This window comes from Strix aluco, chromosome 14 (genome assembly GCF_031877795.1).
Source record: "Strix aluco isolate bStrAlu1 chromosome 14, bStrAlu1.hap1, whole genome shotgun sequence".
NCBI classification, from domain to species: domain Eukaryota; kingdom Metazoa; phylum Chordata; class Aves; order Strigiformes; family Strigidae; genus Strix; species Strix aluco.
The window spans coordinates 14,193,261-14,213,411 of record NC_133944.1 but is presented as its reverse complement, the minus strand read 5'-3'; the positions used below and the strand labels follow the sequence as shown (position 1 = coordinate 14,213,411).

The window sequence follows — 20,151 nt, the reverse complement described above, 5'->3', positions numbered from 1 at the left end:
CCCCTTGCTGCCTTCTGCATCAGGAGAACATCTCCCCCACTTTGATGTCTGTCTGGCCACAGAACTAGTTGTCTTCCAAACAGGACAACCACAAACCAGAAGGAGCCAGGCAGCCCTGTCAACAGTAAGCGCCTGAGCAGACTTACCCACAGCCCAAGCCCCGGCAGCACCTACAGTTCTGTCAGTGATGACCAGTGCACATACAGGTCAGTCCTTTCCCGCGCCTCCTCTGTGCACCTACCAAAACACCCAGGGGCTTAATGTAGTCGCAAATAACTGCTGTTTTTTCTGTAGGTGCTATCTGCCGCTGCAGCACTCCTCATTTCACACTCATGGAACTCTTAGAAATCCCTTTAAACCACACCAACACAGAGTGAATCAAGCTATTTGCTAACTGGGGCTCTGTACTTACTGAGCTGGGGCAAAGCAGAGGATCCCCTTGCAGCTGTCTGCAAATGTGGTTTGGGTCAGTTGTAAGCCTGTGATTGATTAGTTAATTCTGTTTAGAGGCTCTGCTTAAACATTTTCTCTCTCCCATTCTCACCCCTGTTCTGGTTTTAAGAAGTATAAGGTGCTTACTAATCTCTACCACCTGAAATATTCACTGGCAGGATGAAAGCTCTCCCCCTCCTGCCCCCACCATTTTGTCCCACTGCAAAATGCATAAATTAATCTCAAGCTAAAATTAACATATATTTCTGAGGCAAATGAGTTGGCATCTCCATGTATATCTATTAGCTTCCAGCAGTTCCTGAGAGGGGCTTTCATTTAATTACCAGCCTGACAGGCTAGCTCACTCCAGAACTGCAGCCACATTTATTACTTTTATCTCCTTGGACACCTGCCTCTCTCCATGGTTTATCAGATTTCTATTGAAGAGATGGACAAAATATTTTCTATTGCACCAGGTTATTGTTTCTTTAAAAGACACTTACTAGAGCACTGACCTCAAACAAACAGGGGTGTTTTTTTTTTGGTTGGCTTTGGATGGGCTTTCTTTTTGTCAGTTATGAAAGCAATCCAGCAGCATTAACCCCCTCACTGCCCCACCACACACCGGCAGGTCAGAAGACCTCAAGGTTACAGCTAGGGAGCTGAAAGCCTCACACTAGCTCCAAGCAAGCAGCTGACCACCCTGACCACTGCTCATAAAGACCTTGCCTGCAGTGCGAGTCAAAACCCTCAGATGCTGTGACTGCTCTTCATCCTCCTTGTGTGCAAACTCCAAGTGGAAATTCCAAGGGACTCCTGAGCACATGGCTCAGTGCCCACCGTTGCAGTTCAGTGAGAGGGATCTGCCTGAATTCCTCTTGATGGTTTGGGCCACACTTTATATTGTCACTAGTGCCTCTATAACTGATAGCAAATGTAGATATAAGGAACATTTAAAAATAAAAAAAAAATCTGCCTACATGCATTACCAGCATAGTCACAGCCAGTGCTGTGGGTTATACGTAACCTGTGTGACTACGCAGCACTCTGCAACAGCCAGGTGAAGCAGCTGGTCTCTCTTACTGCCTTGGGCAGCAGCTCAGGGGACAGCTAGTTCAGGTGCTGACTGTGGCAAAAGGGACATCACCAGGCTTATTCAGCCCAGTTTCAAGACAGTTTCCACTTGTTTTTCTCTGGGTGGCATTACTGGAATTTGTGGAGACACACGTCCTGCAGACAGGACTCGTGTGAGCTGGCATGTTGTGACAGAGGTGTTCAAACCAGTGGTGCCTTGGCTTCATGTGTGTGGACTCAGCGATGCATCTCTTTGGAGGTGCGCAAGCTGACTCATTTTATTAAAAAGACTGGTTCACTCCTGACAGCCTAATTGTGTTACTTTGAAAGAGTCTGGCAGGAACAGGGCCTTGCTGATAGTGATGCCGTTGAGAAAAACACCTCATTACAGAAGAAAAATGAGAAATTTGTATCTGTTTAATTAATGAACCTTTTCAACTTTCTTGGACTTTCCTCCCAGTTCCTAACTCCAGGCATGCTGGCTGTTTGGCACGAAGCACCTGCTGGCACTGAGCTGTGCGGGAGGTGGCTGCACTGCAGACACGGCCCCGCACAGCTGGAGCCTCTTGCTCCTTCATGGGTCAGGTCAGGGCAGCAGGAGCAGCCCCCGTGACCCCAGCCAGAACCCCCAGAGCCGGAGGGTGCCCCCTCCCCAGACTCTGACCCAAGCACTTAGTGCTTAAGCACTTTCTGGGAAATGCACCAAAAGATCCTTCAGTGAAACATAAATTATTTTAACATAAGCCTTGTGCAAAAAGTGCCTCTTCCTTCCTGTCACCTCAGTCCTAGCAAAAACTGCTTCACCTCACTCCAGAGCCCTGAGGCTGTTACACACAGCATGCCTAAAGCTCCTGGTTACATTTAGGAGCTCACTGTGTGTGGACCTTGAGCATGTGGGTGGCCTGGCAGTGCCAGGAGGTTTGGAGGTGACCAGAGGAAGCACCCTGGCTGACAAGGATGCACAAATACTGAGGCAGCCACAGTGCAGCAGCTCTTTGAGGTATCACTTTTCCAGTGCACACTATCACAAACAGTAACATGCAGTACGCAGCAACATGTTTTTGGCCAAAACTTACTACCCACTGGTAAAGTGCCAAGTCAAGACAACCAAATCATGTCACAAAAGCTTGCAGAATTGACAAGTCTAAACCTTTTTTATGAAAATCCAACATAATTGATTTTTGAGCCTAAACCCTATTTATTTGTATTATTTCAAAATGTTAATGAATTATGTTAATTTTATGTAGTTTAACAAAACCAAATTAAATACGTTAAACTATTCAATCTGCTCTAACTCCAGTGACTATTATTACTTTATAATTTATCATTTTTAATACTGATTTTGCATCATACATCCCTATCACATATGAGCCAATGTTAATTATATTTTAAAATAAAATATTCAATAAGATCTAAATGAGACTCAAAGCACAGCAAAAGTAATGACTGTAAGACAGACTGTCACAGAATAATACATGAATGCAGAATGCTGGTATTAATTAGTAAATACAAGCTGTTAAGGTGCAGCAGTGGTGTCTGTCATCCTGATATGTGATTGGATCATACGTGATCCCAGCATGCAGGGAAACCAAACATCAGCTGCCAAAGCCTCAGCTCTGACTCCTCGTTACTGTTTTGGGGAGCAAGTGTTGCTTTTTTAGCACTGCTCTGTGAGGCAAGGCTAGGTAGTTCTAGTTTGCAGTAGTTATCTCCAGGTGAATACCAGCGTTGCTCATATTTTTAATACTTTAAGAAGGATATAGCTTATTATTTTGATGTAAGAATATACTGGTGTTTTAAAAAGTGGCCTCCTTAACTTGTGGTGAAATTGAATTCCTTCAAAATCCTCTTTCCACTGATAATGTTATGGTGATGCAGAAGAGGCTGGTGTCTGGGAGAACTGGAGTCCTGCATTGCTAAAAAAAGCTGCAGGCAAATTTCTTCCAAAAGAGGAAACACCCTTCAAACTTTCTTTTTTTAAAGACTTAAACCAGTTAGCTGAATGATAACAACACGTAGAAATAAGCACAGCAAATTCATAGCAGATCTATGCCTCTGTGCCTCTGCCCATCCGCAGAGGCGCTCCAGCGACCCCCGGTCTCGGGCTGCCCTCTAGTGAGAGCGGCGGTGGTGACACGGGCCTGCGAGAGGCTGCTCGGCTCTTCCCTTCGCACTTTAAAACCCGGCTGTTAAATCATTGACATTTTCTGAAAACATCCTGGGATTATTATTTGCTTTCTGACTTCAGTGCCAGTAAGATATATTTGGATTACATTTCCAAGCGCTTTCTTGTTTTCTTCACACACAGAAAAGAGTCTTTTTTATTTACCCTGAAGTGGTAGCTGCAATTTGAGATGACAAGGAGCTAGGATGGTAAAGAAATAATGAACCTACAGCTGGAAGGAAGAGTTTAATCAGCTGGGGGGAGGGGGGACGGACACACAGAACACATATCTCGTCCTAATCCATGAGTTAAAGACAAGCTCATAAAGCAGAAAAACTTACTGAAGAATATATGGAAAAGAAACATTTGAGGGATACAGGGTACATCAGAAGATGATGCAAATGATGCTGAACCACAGCTGTCTAAAATTGGTCAACCAAACCCAGAATGCAGGAGTTTGGGCTTCCACACACAAAACTTACAAACTTTCCTCTAGCAAACCTGCACTGACATGAACAAAATCAGGCTACTGATATCAAATACCCTACCCACCTGGCTGAACGGCAGTTCTCACCCTGCCCACCCGCTGCCACCCCACAGACACAAGCCCTTCCTAGACCAGTTTTTCCAGGGAACCACAAGTACCAAATCCCTGGAAACGCAGGGCACACGGCGCACTGCACCACCCTGACACTGCACAGCCAGAGCTGGGTACGGCCAGCCAAGGCGCCCTGAAAACGTGGGCATGGGGCGTCTCTGCGCTCCCTGCCAGGCCGAGAGGCGGTGGCGGCAGGAGGAGGAAAAGGCAGCGGTGGAGGGGCAGCGGGGCACGGGCAGGCGGTGGTGGCACGGCTGCGGGACATGCACAGGCTGGCTGCTCGCTGCTTCAGCACAACCCTAGGGAAGGGGGTGGAAATTGTATTAGCAGCTTGATAGTTGGATAGTGGAAATCAGATCAGAGGGTTTTAAATGGAAATTATTTTCACCAGTACAGACGTCCCTAGGGACCAAATTCAGTTACTAATACAATTTGGCCAAGAGGAATAAACTATATTGATCTTGAAAGCTCAAATGCCTGCTGAGACAGTCCTTCCAGGGAATTACAGTATTTATTTCTTCTATCAGTGACAATCAGCAGAAGTGTAACAGTGATTATAGCCCAGTCACTTTTTACACACATCAATTAACTTCATGTATTTCTGCTCATCTCTCACTTCAGTTCTAAAATTACTCCCTTTTTTAAAGAAACACTGATCATCTTGCATCATACAAATATCTTTAATTAACATCTTTGGTCACTCTGCATCTCAAGTTTTAGCTTTCTGTGACTGTCAATATAAAGCTCTTTCTATAATTGCTCCCAAATTCACTCAATTTTCCCCATGACTCTGCTGTTACCTACCCTGGCCTGCACACTTTTTTTTTCCCCACCACTGTAATTCAACAGCGCCTACAGGTACAGCAATATGGCCCCCTAGTGCACACAGTTAGATTGCATCAATGTTGGGGGTTTGTTATTATTTTTAGAGAGCAATAAATAAAGCAATAAATAGATTTCATAGAATAAGAAATGCCAATATTGGCACCTATAACTTAGTATTAATAATATATACTAGGGACTTATATCACTATAAACCTATTCCAAGGTGATTTACTTGACATAAAGAGCTTCAAAAGTCTAAGACACTAACACAGGCAGAGCGGGTGATGCTGCACATTTGGAAACATGCATTATAATTATTTTGTTTGCATGTTTCCACTTCATTTTATATTCACATTTTACCCATCTCTCCTCATTCCTCTGAGCCTTCTCTTTCTTTTCTACAAATAGTCTTTGCCTATTCTCTGGTTTCTCAGTTTCTTCACCTGTTCTTTTTCATGTTTATGTGATGGGAGTCTTGACTCCTGACGCGGAGCCTTCTTGCTGTGACACACACTAACGCGCTGATCTTGCTCCCTCAGATGTTATATCTGAAGATAAATTGGGAAATGAAGATGTAGAGTTGTTGGAAGAGACTGGCTTCCCCAGGCACCAGTTTAGCCTGGATCATTGGATTTACAACACCAGCACCGCCAACACTGATTTGACTATTAATCCCTGAAGTGCCCTAGGAATTGCAGCATAAATCCAGTGAAGGAGCACTCATACGGCCCTAAAGACCCATAGTGCTTATCCCGGTACTTCATTCATGAAAATTGATCTTTTCTTAGTAGCAATGACAACTCAAGGAGTCCACGCTTTGTAAAACCAAGAGATCTGCTTGCTGTGGCAATGTACTTAACTGCCAGGAGGTCTGCGATACAAACCAACCTGTGCTCATGTTTAATACTCTGCAGAGACCGGCCCTTTCTTCTTTACACACATACAGAGATCTCTACAATTTCATTCCCTGTTAGGGATCACTTTAGTGCCTTTGTGCTCCACAGCAGCACTCAACAAAATCACCGTGTTTCTTATACCCTGCCTCAGTAACTTGCTCCCTAAGTATCCTTTACCAAGCAGTGCTTAATTATCTGCTAAGCCAACATCCCTCGTGACAAGAATATAAACCTCTTCTGTATTTGGAGAACCATCATGTCTGAGCAGAGAGCAGCATGAGCTGGGACTAAGCTGGCAAGGAAAAGGAGTTGGCTGCTCTGGTTTCAAGGTACCTCTGTTGTCCAGTGAGCACAACTTTGTCCTATCCCAGGAGTGAAGAGGCAGTGACATATTAGAGCGGGTAAACCCCACAGCAAGTGGCATCTTCCTGATTTTTTGACCTTGATTGCTAGAAACATGGGGACAGATTTTAAACAAAGATCTCACGTTGCTGGGGGGGGGAGGTGTGCGAGTACAGGCATGGTACAGTAGCATTTGACACACTGTTAGCTACTGGGAACAGCTGAACAGGAGCATGCAACAGCCAGGTACCTGCAAAGGCAGTGAGGGCCACAGCTGGAGAGGCCTTGAAGGACAGGCTGGGACTAGGAAAAAGCCCTCTCTCCTACCAAGAGAATTGGAATGGGAAGAACTTTGGTGGGGGGCAGAGAGGGCCTGCGCCTGCCCACAGCCTGGAGAGCTCAGGCAGTAGCTGACTCCAGCACCACATCTGTAAATCCTGGGCAGGGGAGACCTGCAGAACAAATGAGGCAACAAAAGGCAGAAGGTGAGGGGGCTGCAGGATGGAAAGGTGGAAATGGATGTCCCAGCATCTCTGGTGGAAGCAACTTCAGGATGAGGGAGAAGTGAGGGTTGATGTGTCCAGGCTGCCTGTCACAACACGTGTCCAGACTCTAAAGCAATGTTGTTACTATGGGAGGGACACTAACAAATCAATACTCGAACAACAGACTTGTCTAATCCAAGTGATCATACTGAAGTGGTGGATGACTAGAGAAAATGAGGTGGCCTGCATTACAGAAGGTATGAATGACAAGACATTTTTTAAAAGAAAGTTCCCCATGATAGTAACTGAAATATCTGGTGCTCAATTTACTCTCCCAAGTCAGAGAACTTGTTAGTATAAAGAAGATAAATAAGACAGATTTAATTTTCTAAGACTGTTTCTTTGGCTAGAAAGAATGTTAATTTTGCATCCTGATCTCTGCTGAAATAAACCTGTCACTTGTATAATAATACTAACATAGCTGTTCAGGCACCTAACAGAAGTTAGATATTAAATGGTCCCTATCTAGCTTAATCTAAACGGCTAATCTAGCAATCTACCCTGGCCACAACTTCCCCCTTTGTAGAACCTCATGGTTTCAATAAGCAATGTGACTTCCCTGTTTTAAGTTCTTTTCTTTGGATTTTGGTCTTAGCAATGGCTTCCCTCTAAACCAGAGCCCAGCATGGTTTGTGATTTATGGGGGACACCGAGATCTTTGGGACCCTAGTGCCAGCCATGTTAGGCAATAACCCAGAAACACTGGTACATGCAGGGAGGCTGCTCTTCCTGGGACACACAGGGGTCTTGGTTACCTCTAGAGGTGCACCCTCTGAAATTTGAGGTTAAGGCTGGGATTTACTAACCTAAACCAGCAGCGGGGGAGATGGTAACAAGATGGTATTTCTTTTGATAAACTGAGTAGTATAAACTCTCTAGAAAAGCTTTTTAGAAAGCAGAACCTAACAACTTTCCCCACTTCTTTTGGCTTCTGTTTGCTGAAAATGTTTTGACACCGGTTTCCCTTTGTCCCTCATGACTCTGTCATGCAGCCCTCAGGCAAGGCCAGAGGGTGAGGGCAGGGCTGCCCCCTGCCCAGTCCTCCTGCCCTGCCCACAGCTGCCTGCGTGCCCACACAGCTCACCAAGGCCGGCGTGTTGGATACACGACTTGTGTGAAGGTCAGTTTTGAGGGTTTCTTTAAGCCTGAACTCAACCCGGGTTCAAACGGCGCCCGGGCCTGAGCCCCTGTTCCCCCGGGCAGGGCAGGCCGTTGCAGCGCCATCCGCACAGGCCTGCACCTGGCTTTGGCACCTCTGAGGGCCACTGCGAGCTTTAAACACTAGGGAACTGCCATAAGATATTTTTAGCTCCTAATAATCGTAGAAAGAGAACTGTGGATGTTCATTTCCTGGAGCACCTTCGCCATTAGGATAATCTGATCAATACGGCCCAAGCGCCACCCGTTCCCGCCCGGGAGGTTAAAAGGCAGCCGGGCGCAGGCGCCGCCTGGCGGCCAGCCCGGGCCACCGCCTCTCTGAGCGGGCGCACGTCGCCTCCGCTGTCGTCACCCACCTGCGCCGGAAGTGCCGGCCGCCGCCGCGATGGAGGGTGAGTGATGGAGGGAGGGCGAGCGCCGGAGGGCGAGGGGGGCCCGCGCCGCGGCGGCCCCTCCTGACGCCCTGCCCCGCTGTGCCTTGCAGGGTTGCTGTACCGCCGCCTGCCGCCGGAGGAGACGGGGGAGCTGCGCCGCCAGGTACCGCCGCATGCCCGCGGAGCCCCGGCCCGGCAGGACAGCCGGCGGGGGCGGTCCCGGGAGCAGCCTCTCCCGCCCGAAGCGCCCGTCCCGGGAGCTACGTGGCGATTTCAACTCTTTTCTCACACAGTTTTATTCAGAACCAAAGGAAGGGGGGTGGGTTTATGCCCGCGAGCGGGGGCGCCGGCCCTGGTTTCCCCAGTACGCTCCGTTTGGCTGCAGCGTTTGAAGGCACCGTTTCAGATTAAGTGCAAAAATGGGCATTTCCTCACTAACAGACACATTCACCTGACGTGAGAAAGCCGTAGGCTATCGTCTGCTTGCACTCGGCAGTGCATGCACGGGGTTTCTGCACGTGAACATTTTCCATTTACGATTACTTATGTGTAGATCTCCCTATGTCGATTTTGTCAGCTTGATAAAACTGCTAGTCAGCAGCAAGTTCTTAATTCAATTAAAATTTAATATTATAAAGTATCTTTTAAAATATCTTTAGCTTCAGGGATCAGAAGAGGCCAAAGCGTTTGTAAATGCCTTCCTGAAGCGTAGTATGCCAAAAAAGAAAGATGAAGCTATCCAGGATATATTAACTCGGAAAGCTGTAGTTCTTGAGCATTATTCAAAAAAAAAGACAAAGCAAAAGAGGAAGAAAACAAAAGGTTTTACTGCCAAACAAAGGCGAGAAATGCGTCTTTTTGAAATTGAGCCCGAACAGCAAAGGTAAGATCTTAAATATTTTCTTTGTGTGATAAGAGTGGGAAGTACATCAAAGTATGTAAAAGTGACAGCACATACACGTGGATATTAACCCTTCAGTATGCAAAGTCCGTCTGAGACTCTGTTAGTGGCATTTCACCATGAAAAACAGTTCTCTTGTCTGTATAGTTCAAAAATTCATTTCTGTTTGTTACTCGTTCTCTTTCCTTTTGTATACCTAACCCAGATACAATCACCTCTGATTTAAGTTTAAGTCAGACTGGCCATGACCAGAGAGTCAGAAATCTGCATCAGGTTCCTCAAACTAATGCATGTTGAGTAAAGCCCCTGCTGTTGCTAACAAAGTGGGGAGGTAAAGAGTAGAAATCTCTTCAGTCTTAGATGTATTCTCATCCTCTAAAACATGTCACCATTTGGGGTTGGTAGAGGGGAGCATATTTTGTACTTTTTTTATACAGCAAACCTGTTGTTTGTTATTTGCAGGTTATGAGGGCAGATTACAAAACTTATGTTAGTTTTAACAATGTAAATATGGATTACTTTAGTAATCAACCAATAGATTTTTTGATAATTAAGTTCCTGTATACTACTTTTGTCTTTTTACCACAGATACGCCATCTTTCTACCACTACATGAACTCTGGAAACAGTATATCAGAGACCTCTGTCATGGACTTAAACCAGATGCGTAAGTTGAGATATTTTTAAATTAGTGTGGTTTTGATTTGGTAGATATTTCCAGGATTACTGAGTTACTGCTTGAAACATCATGGTTACTTGATAGGGTGTATACTATTTTTGTAAGCTATGACCATGATTTCAGTAGTCAGAGTCACATTTTGTAAACCTAACTTTTGTTACAATTTTCTTTCCCTCTTCTCTAATTGCACCCTCTTCAAGGCAGCCACATATGGTTCAGGGCAAACTGCTAAAAGCTGATCTCCATGGAGCTATTGTTACAGGTATTCCGTTTGTTTTCTTTTACAAAATCATCTGAAGTTAAGTAGATACTCTGTTTCAGGGGCTTATTATTACATTCCTTTCAGTATCATTAACTCTAGAATCACACAGGTGAGATCATATGTCCATGGATTCTTTCTCTATTTACCAATGCTAATTACTTTTCAACTGCTCTTGAAGATCATGTTGTTAGTTGTACAGATTAACTGCAAGTTTTACCAGTGATTACTGTAACTGGTTTGCATTAGTCTAAAATAATGCAGTTTTTAAAATCATGAGCCAACTGTAGAAGAGTAAAGAACTGCCTGCATCTGAAATTTTCTAATACATACATACTTCTGTTCTTTCAGTCACAAAATCAAAGTGCCCCTCTTATGTTGGGATAACAGGAATCGTTCTACAGGAATTTAAACATGTCTTCAAAATTATCACTAAAGAGGACAAATTAAAAGGTACACAAGACAATTTTTGCAGTGCTTTTCTCAACTTGAACCTTCAAGTACATTGTTTTATATCCGTCCTTTTAGTTCTTTGCATAGAGTGGCAGAAATCAGTGTCTTCACTGACCACGTAACAGCCCAATATCTTACCAAAAAAGTATCTCAAATGAGCAATTAAAGCATTTCCAGTGAACCCAACATGCTTATGCACATGGCTCATTCATCTGATTCACATGAGATGTTCAGCACATTACTGCATACTCCTGGAAGAGGAGTAATTTAGTAATTCCAGTTTAAAATGTAGAGGGTTTGGTTATTTTTCATTTCTTGCTACAGCATTAAAACCTTGAAACATGGCAAATCAAGTCTATGTGTGAATAGTAACCCATGGTACATCAGTATATTTTCATAACAGGAATTTACATTAGTCCACTTCTGTTAATTTCTTTCCTTTGCATTTTCAGTTGTTCCCAAACTTAATAACATATTTAGGTTGGAGATTGATGGATTCATTTCCTACATCTACGGAAGCAAGTTCCAGCTTAGAGCGAGTGAGCGGTCTGCAAAAAAATTCAAGTTGAAAGGAACTATTGACCTCTGATTTCATGGAAAGTCAGAAGTATTAATAGAAATGTCTGCTGTTTTCCTGCAGTTTAAAGACCAGGTTTTCTGACAGATTAAAAGTGGAATAGTTATGTGAAAGACTTCTAAAGCATTTCGTACTGAAGAATGACCACTAACAGTCTCTCAGACTGCTGGAGTTTGTTCTATCTGTTATTTGTATATAACATTCTGACTTTTATTAAACTTATATGATTAGTATTGATTACCTGACTTCTGTTTCAATTTAAAATCATAAAGTTGCACAATGGAAGTTAGGTCTTGTAACCCTGATAAATGTTACAGTTGCCTTCTGTATCAGTTGGGCTTTCTCTGCCTATTATGTGTTTACAATGAGACTGGAAGTGATGATAACTGCTCTTTTATATTAACTGTTCCTGGGCCAACATAACATCTTTGCCTGGTGCAAGCAAGTTGTTTCAACTGATAGGTTTTACCTTGAATATCTCCTTCCCTGTGGTTAATATTGTTACAGGTAACATGTATATGAGTGAAAATATAACCATACTAAACATGTAATGCAGCCCTATAAGCTGTTTGCTTACCAGGTGCTTACTAATAACATCCTCCTTTAAGGTTAAACCAGATATGTCTGTATTAGTAATTACATATTATTATGCCAAAGTGTAGGGAACACAACACATCACAAAAGAGGGAAGCGCCTGAAGCTAGAAATTCAAAGATGGAAGTGACCCCCATTCAATCTTGTGGGTAATTGAACTACAAAATTGCATTACAAATATGTAACCTCTATTCATAGCTTTACTCTAGCCTTTTTTATATATATTTAGACATGGTATCTGTTACACATTTAAAAGATACCTTTATTCTTACTAGTATGTGTTACATACAATTTTTAAAAAGGCTAGTGTGGATGGCAATTTGTATCACTTGTGATCAGTACATCACTGGAACAGAAGTCATCAGGTAGTTTCATAGTGTAAGTCTTTTAAACTCACGAACCACCCTTAATAAAACACCACTTAAGAAGCTTGTAGCCAACCAGGGTCATCTCTTTAAAGAGGACATAGCTGTTCCTCACATACACTATACACCAGAGCCTAATGCTGGGGTTAGGACAGCTCCAGTTAGAGCTCTTAACTGCACTGCAGGGCACACAAACCATTTATCTGCCACGAGAAAGCCAAAAGATCATCACCACCTCCAACCCTCCCCAGTCCTGTGAAAACACTAACTGTGCCAGTCAGCCCTCAGTTGGCCTCCAGAGCTCCTGCTTCCCTTCTGGAACCTGTTGCTGGGGGAGGTTACAGGAGAGGAGAGCTGCATCTCCCTGGCACGATCCCTCAGACACAAACCAGATGCAGCATCGCCGAACCAAACTGATCAGTTGAAATCACAGCATGGGCAAGAATAGTGTTTTTCAGGAACAGACTGTTTCTCTGCCCCCTTTGAAGTCAGGCAATAACAGAGTTGGTATGGAAATAAATCTGCTGCAATTATATGAAGTACTGCCCTTGAGGTGGGGAAAACAGTTTTTGCTAGAGATGTGTATTTTGTACAGGGAAATACAGTCATTTCACACCAGTGGGAAACTAGGAGAAAGAAACACTGGGAAAGCTTTTGAAAATACAGATAAACACACTGGGAAATACAAAAGAATAGCAGCTTTTTTCAATGAATTTATATCTGCGAAGTAAGAATAAGATGTGTTAAAGTTGTTAGACCCAAGTTACTATTCTACCTAGTACCCATTATGTTCTCTGAAGTACCTAATGTTCTCTGAAATTAAATCCCTTATTTTCCTGTGAAAAGTCAGAATGAAAAACAAACAAAATGGTAGAAAGCATAAATCATAGCAGAAACTTTTCTTTCAGGACAATGACCTAATTTTAATTTTGCTCATAGCCTTCAGTGTAACATCTAATTAAGACATCTGTTAAATGCCTATAATATTAAATTAATAGGGGGAAGCTAATAGAACTTTATTGGCATAGTCCAGTTAATTAACATTAAGGGCCTTTAACGGACGTCTTAAATAGACATCATTAATGAGAATGCCATACAAATTGGAATTTGGCACAATCATGTTTCATTGTGCTGTGAAGGACATACCATATTCTACCATATGGACACATTAGATGAACACGATACAACTTCCCATAGCTACTGGCATTTCCATTTTTTAAACTTTCAGCAACCAAAAAAGACAAATGCTGCCTAGCAGTCCCTTTCGATAAATAATAGCAAGACATTCATTATTTACAGTGAAGAGTGCTGAAGAGATGTTCAAAGGTCTCCTCAAGGTAATCACATGCTAATAGCACATAAAGACAGATGACAAATGAAGAATAACAAGAGAGCTGAACAGCCAACGCATTCAAGACACCCTTACTGCAGTTGGTAAATCACCTGAAAAGGCCTTTTTGTAATGACTCAGTGAGGTGTTCTAAACAGCCCCCGTAAATCACTTAAGCTAAATCGCTCCCACAGACTGCTGGTATCACCATCTACCCATCAGCTCCTTGAACCAAACCCCCATCCCATCTGCATTCTGCAGAACACAGCTCTGTGTTCATCTTTCACTAGAACACATTAAACTTCCCTTTGCTTGTGAAGGAACTTCCTTAGAAACCAGGTAACATGAAAATGACTGCTCACCAGTTCTCCCCTGCTGATTCATGACTGTTCCCCATCTCTTCATTAGCTGAGACAGTAAATACTTAATGGATTTAATATTAGAGAACTGGAGAACTAAATCACAGCTGTCTCTAATATGCCTCTTCCTTCACATGTTCAACTCCGAACTGCGTGCAGCAGACGTGTTTTTCGTTATGATTTTTATACCTAAACTCTCACTAAAGAGAAGGCTAACCAGGGAATAATGAACAACAATGAAAAATATACTGTCTCACTATGTTACACACATTTCTGCTCTTCTTTACTATGTATATATATTTATAACCAACTGAACGGAAACAGTTGTAAACAATCCAGTTACTGAATTTTGAACATTTAAGCAAGAATGGGAAACAAAAAAACCCACCATAATTTGTTTGAAACCTCAAAATTGTAGGAAATGCTTGAAATTAAAGCCAAGTCACATCTGAGAAATCATACAGAATATTCTATTTGAGGTTTTTTTAATACTTCCTCTAAAAGATGGATTACACAGCAATACAATGGAAACCCCCAAAAGCCTCCTGGGACTCTTCTCAGGAAACTCATACTAAGTTACTGAAATCACAGCAGCACACAGCTGACATTAACTCTATGTATTCAAGCCACCCAATGTTTTAGACAAGCATAAGAGAGCATAAAAATCTGATCTGGACCAAAGCCCTTTTTAATGAATTCTCAACTCTTGGATAAGTTCATCCCTCTGACAGACTCTCTTTGTCCATTGTAGTATTTTAGATCTGGGAGGACTTGTGTCAATGCAAGAGGTTAGAAGTAATATCTAAGCCTCTTACAACCTTTGACCAAGCAACTCTTGTTAGATAAACCTTAAAATAATTTGGAACAGTAACACATAGTCCTTAACAAATAGCTACATTTTGCAAAGGAGAAGTCCCAGCAAGGGTGAGTAGTATTTTTTACTAGAACAATGCCCCTGTTGAACTGGAAAAGAAAAGGACAGAATAAAGCTATACCAGGCTGTATGATCTGGAAAAGGAAGCTTCTTGTTCTGAGGTGCATACATAAAAGGTAGGCAAACCTAGCTTAGCTATTTTTACCATAATTTGCAAATCATAGGTTTAGAAACCTTGACTGGAAACATTGTTGGTGTTTTCTAATGGAAAGAAACTAAAAAATAGATGGGGTGAGAAAGAGTACAGAAGAAAAAACAGAGTGAGCTTGGTGTTCAGACTGAATAACAAATGGAAGGAGCATCAGTTCGGTAGAGGAAAAAAATCCTACAAAGAAAAGCTGCAGGTATTCATTGGTGACACTGGTAATTCTCTGTATCGTCTGCAGGCTTCCACCTTTCTAGGGAAAAAGATATTCCAATTTTGCTACAGATTGCATGTGTCACACACTAACCAACTAGGGGCTATTGGTCCTTCTCCACATCAGCACTTTATTTCAAGTGTTTATAAAGCTTTTATAGGAGATTTAGAGATAACCTTTAATATTCTACAAATAAATATGAAGCAGTCCTTGAGAAGAGAACAAAAGCCACAGCATACCATCTAAAAATGATTAAAATTTTTCACTTTCCAAGGAAAATTGTGTCCTTGGGTGTTCAACAGCATGACTAGGAAACGCTGAGTTTGCAACAGAGCTCTTACAGCAGCCCAGGCCCACACTCTTCTGGGTGCTTCTGTTGGTGTGCGTGTGCCAAGGAACCAGCACACACCATAGAGCTACTGACAGGTTTGCCATCAAATAACTTACATCTTTGCTTATAACTCCTTTCTTAAATAGCATCCTTTGCCACATATAACCAGAACAGTTAATTCATTTTTTTCTACACTTCCTTCTACTCCTTTTAAGATTCACTTAAAACACAGCTCTGATGTCAGACAGGACCCACTGTACTGCATTAGACCTAAGACACCACCTTGCTCCTCTGCTTAACAGCAGCATGTTTTCAGGAAACAGGAGCAGTGTCTTCTCAAAACCAGCAAGACAACACTGCTTTTATCTAAACAGGGCAATTCCTCAGCCCCTTACCAGAGCAGTTACACATGCCCACAGACCAGCTACAAGTCCCAAAAACATACACAGACAAGTTTTTTAACTAACAAAAAGTTATGGTCACCTCATCATTCCTGCTGCAGTCACTGACACCTTCACACTGAAGACCACTAGATAGCCAACTCCTAGCTCCTGCTGTTCACAGTCCTCCCTCAGCACACACTACAGTGTTCTTAATCTCCCTTTGCCTCTGCAGTGACCTTACCATAGGTGATGCAAGTACAAGGCTTCAGCAATCCATGAGCTCTCCTTTCTGGCTCCAACAGCCCCATCTTCTGCAGCCTACACAGCACGTGAAATCTGAGCAGTACTAACAGGATAAAAAGCCTCCAAAGCCCCAAACCAATATAACAGCTGTATCAGGCCAGTCTCCTGCACCATCACAGCTGAGGCAAATATCCAATTGGCCTCTTTGGCAACACCAAAACTCCAAACAAGCTCTCTTGATATGGGAAACACCTGAGTACTTTGAAAGACTATCTCTTGTCAGCTGTGCCTCTTACCCCAGCTATACTGTCTTCTTGCACTCAAGGTGAGCTCATTAGTATGCAGGGTCTTGGTGAATAAAGCACATTAGTTGACTTATGTAACAAATTCTCACCTTCATTCATCTTGTTAGACAAATGAAAAAACTGGATTTAAAAAGCTTGTCATGCTACAACATTCACCAGACCATGGTCCTCCATATCAGACCAAATTATACGTCAACACAGCCAATTCCACGGAATTTCACAGAGGTTTGACTCACCTTTGTCTCACACTCCCCCTCCTTAATTCTGTCATTCCTATGGTAACTAACTCCAATTCTGAATCACCTTCCCTACAGTGTGTGATTAAAGTATATTCTTTTGGTAAGGCAGAAATCTCCCTCAGTGTACTGTTTTAATTAAATTAACGTGCAAATGTGAAAAATAGAGGATCAAGCATCCACTGCTGCTGAGAGGCGCAGTTACATCTGGCAAATACAAACCTCCTGGGCTGCAGAACAAACAGTATCTGGCGTTCTACCTACAGACAGGCTTTGACACATAGCTTTGCACACTCTACCTGTTGGATAGGGATTATGGAGAACTACAGAGAACCCAGCAACATTTAATACTGAATTAAGAGCTCTCCCTGTTAAGAGAGCTCTTTGCTGCTTTCTATTATTGTATTAGTCAGATAAGGTACAGTACCTTACAACCATTAAGAAGAGAAAAAAATTGAGTGTACAATTGACTAAAATAACATAACTGATAGCTTTGAAGCAGTATGCTGAAGGAAAAGGCACAACCTAAACTTTACGATCTATCCTGGCCTGCTCCCCAGCCTGTTATTAGGCTATTACTTTCTTTCATTCTGCTAGGAACTATGCCCATAGCAGCTAACTATTGCCAAACAACACTGATTTAAAACATAATATTTTCATATACTTTCAGGCCCTGACCAATCTTCTAATAACCATCACCTTCTATAGGCAGCTGAACAGCATGTTAAAGATTTGCAGTACAGGCCCGTTAATAGAAATCTCTTCCTGGTGTATTAATAAATTTGGCCTTATTTCTTTCAGCTCTCAGAATGAGCTCCTAGCCTCATGACATATGTGCATACCTTTGACTGAGACACTAATCTTAAAATATACAAAAATATATAATAATGTTGTCAGAACATTAATTATAATATTTATGTAATAGTTTCTGGGAAGTATGATACCACCAGAAATGCCAAAGGACTTTGGCTTGACCTCACAAATTTTAAATCAATAACCAAAATTGAATATAAAAGCTAAAGTCCTCACATGCTTGTTAAAGGCAAAAGTTAAGACTTCAAAAACAAAACCTCAAGTGTGACTGCACACACCTGTCTATGTGTCAGGGCTTCTCAGCTGAGCCACGTGGCTGTGGGGCCCCAGGCTTGTAACAGAATATTAAGAGAAACGTGCTTGTTGTGTATGTGAGTCCAGCTGCCAACGCAGACCTCTGACTACAAGCTCCTTGGCCATCCTCTAGAGTACAGACAGTATCAGCCCCAAAATGGACTCCACTTAATAGCACTGTTATTCTGGGAGGGCGGGAAAAATAGGATGATGCACTTCTTGTAAATGTTAAAATAATCCCATAAATCTGAATAAAGTGATTTTTTTTTTTTTTGTGAAATAGTCTGCAACACTCTGCCATGCATATTCTTCCTCGAAAGGATTATTTCAAAATTATGGACTCAGAAATGTTCAGCTGGATAGTTCTTGGGTGGCTGAGGTGCTCACTGAAGAATTTAAATGATGTAATAGCTATTGAACACACCATTATATGGCTGCCTAATTAATGTAAATGATAGTTATGTCTCACTCACAGAGGATTATTTTACACGGAGGAAAATCTACTCACTGCCACAGTAGCCATTTTGATAGTTTTTATAGGAGCACTTGCATTATGGCTTCATTGAGTAAAAGGTAAGTAGCCGTCCTAAATAATGAAGATTGAAGGTTTAATAGTCCCAATAAAGAATCCTGCAGGTTTTTTATTTCAAAAATTAGAGTTTGATTGCAAGCGTATGATAATGAGAGGGAAAAGAGCACTGGCACGTGGAATCCTTCTGCAGCTCAGGCTCCTTGGGAACTTCCATTTTTTCTGCGCAGAAATATAGAAGAATGATGGGAAAAAAGAAAATAAGCTCTTCTTTACTTTTCATGACAGCGTGTCCAAACTCCAAGCCTCTCCCTGTGGCAACATTTCAGTGGATAAGGATATGCTGGATTGTGCCTATTATACTTAGAAGGCTGACATTACTGGAACAGCTGCGTACGGCTGATCACATACACACAAATACCCTAAAATAACGTGAAGAGCCCAGCTTAGACCCATTTGAGTGATGATATGCAGACATAAGACAGCCTTGCAAACTTGTCTCAGAATTGTAGCCTATTACAGCAACTCTTTTTTGCAAGGCAACAGTCAAGGGACTCGGCATTTCTGTTATGAGACCCTATTTCCAAGGTTATATATCAGAGATTATAACAGCTATAAAAATTCAAATGAGATTTAAAACTTGGCATGAGCATTCTCGCATGGGATCTAGTATTTTTTAAGCAAATCTTTGCAGGAAAAGCTAAAAGTTTACTTGTTATTTTAGGCCTCTATTGCTACATAATTTTCAATCTAGATTCTTACACGCACCCCATTGCAGTACCCAAGTAATCTCTTTTCACAGCTGCATTTTCAGAATGGCAGTTTGGAGCTGGGACAATTGATTTGACATTTGTTTCTCCAAACAGCAAACTTCCAAGAAGGGTTTTAAACGAACTTCTGTTCCAAGGCAGCCACTTTTTTCAGCAATAAAGCACCACATGCGTTTTAGCAAGTAAAAAGTGGCAACAACATTAACCTGAATTATGGTAACAATGACTACAAAACAAGCTGGCTGGGGATTTGCAAACACAATCTCCAGATGTCTGCAAAAGATCTGATTTATCAAACACACTCCAGGCCGGATTTGTTGTGGGTTTGTACTTCCTAATAAAAGAGGTCTGTAGTATTTATTTACTGTTAGTGTCAGTGAAAGTGCTACCCTTGTGACATCTTTCAGAAAAGTGAGTGGATCCCTTCAGGAATAATCCACAGGAGAGAGCTACAGACCCTAGATACCGAAGCTTGGAATCACCAGTGAAACAAAACAGGATTAAGCTGAAAGTTAAATATAGGGAGGGGAAAAAAAGATCATAGGAGTTGGAGGCAGACTCAAGAGAAACCTTGGGTAGTGCCAAGGGCAAGTCCAATGCACTCTGGCTTCAGGGACAGGTTAGAAATGCTAAATACAAGCCATGGAAGATGCAATCTTATTATATCAGCACAGCCTGTGGCCACTGCAAATGTCTCCCTCTCTGTGGGGGCCTTAAAAGCACCACGCTGAAGACTAAAGGCTAGTTCTACCTCTGGTTTCAATATCCACAGCCTTGCTGCTGAGGCCATGATGAGAAGCCCTGGCCAGGGCTTACTTTAGGGATTATTTTTGTGATACAATTCCCTGCCATACAGGAGCTGGACTGACATAAATGCACTCTTTCCAAGCAGGTCTCCACACAACCCTCCCCATGGGTAAGTGCTGCATGCAAATAACTCATCACTCGTGTTAGTGGAAGAGTGGCGCAAGTTCGGGCAGAAGCAATGGGGACATTAAATTTATGTTCCCCCACCTTCATTCTCACAGCT

The 20,151-nt window shown here is 42.4% G+C and overlaps 1 protein-coding gene and 1 long non-coding RNA gene across 3 annotated transcripts in view; one reads left to right on the top strand and one right to left on the bottom strand.

Moving 5' to 3' along the window:
• The window catches only part of LOC141929768 (uncharacterized), a 59,098-nt gene that overhangs the window by 26,790 nt on the left and 12,157 nt on the right, over positions 1-20,151 (bottom strand). The gene's annotated exons all lie outside the window — the stretch shown is intronic.
• On the top strand, positions 8,403-11,513 carry POP4 (POP4 homolog, ribonuclease P/MRP subunit). Its single transcript, XM_074839832.1, has 7 exons — positions 8,403-8,426; positions 8,519-8,571; positions 9,068-9,291; positions 9,898-9,975; positions 10,188-10,249; positions 10,598-10,699; positions 11,152-11,513. The coding sequence occupies exons 1-7, from the start codon at positions 8,420-8,422 to the stop codon at positions 11,286-11,288; spliced, it is 663 nt and encodes a 220-aa protein (XP_074695933.1). The 5' UTR covers positions 8,403-8,419; the 3' UTR covers positions 11,289-11,513.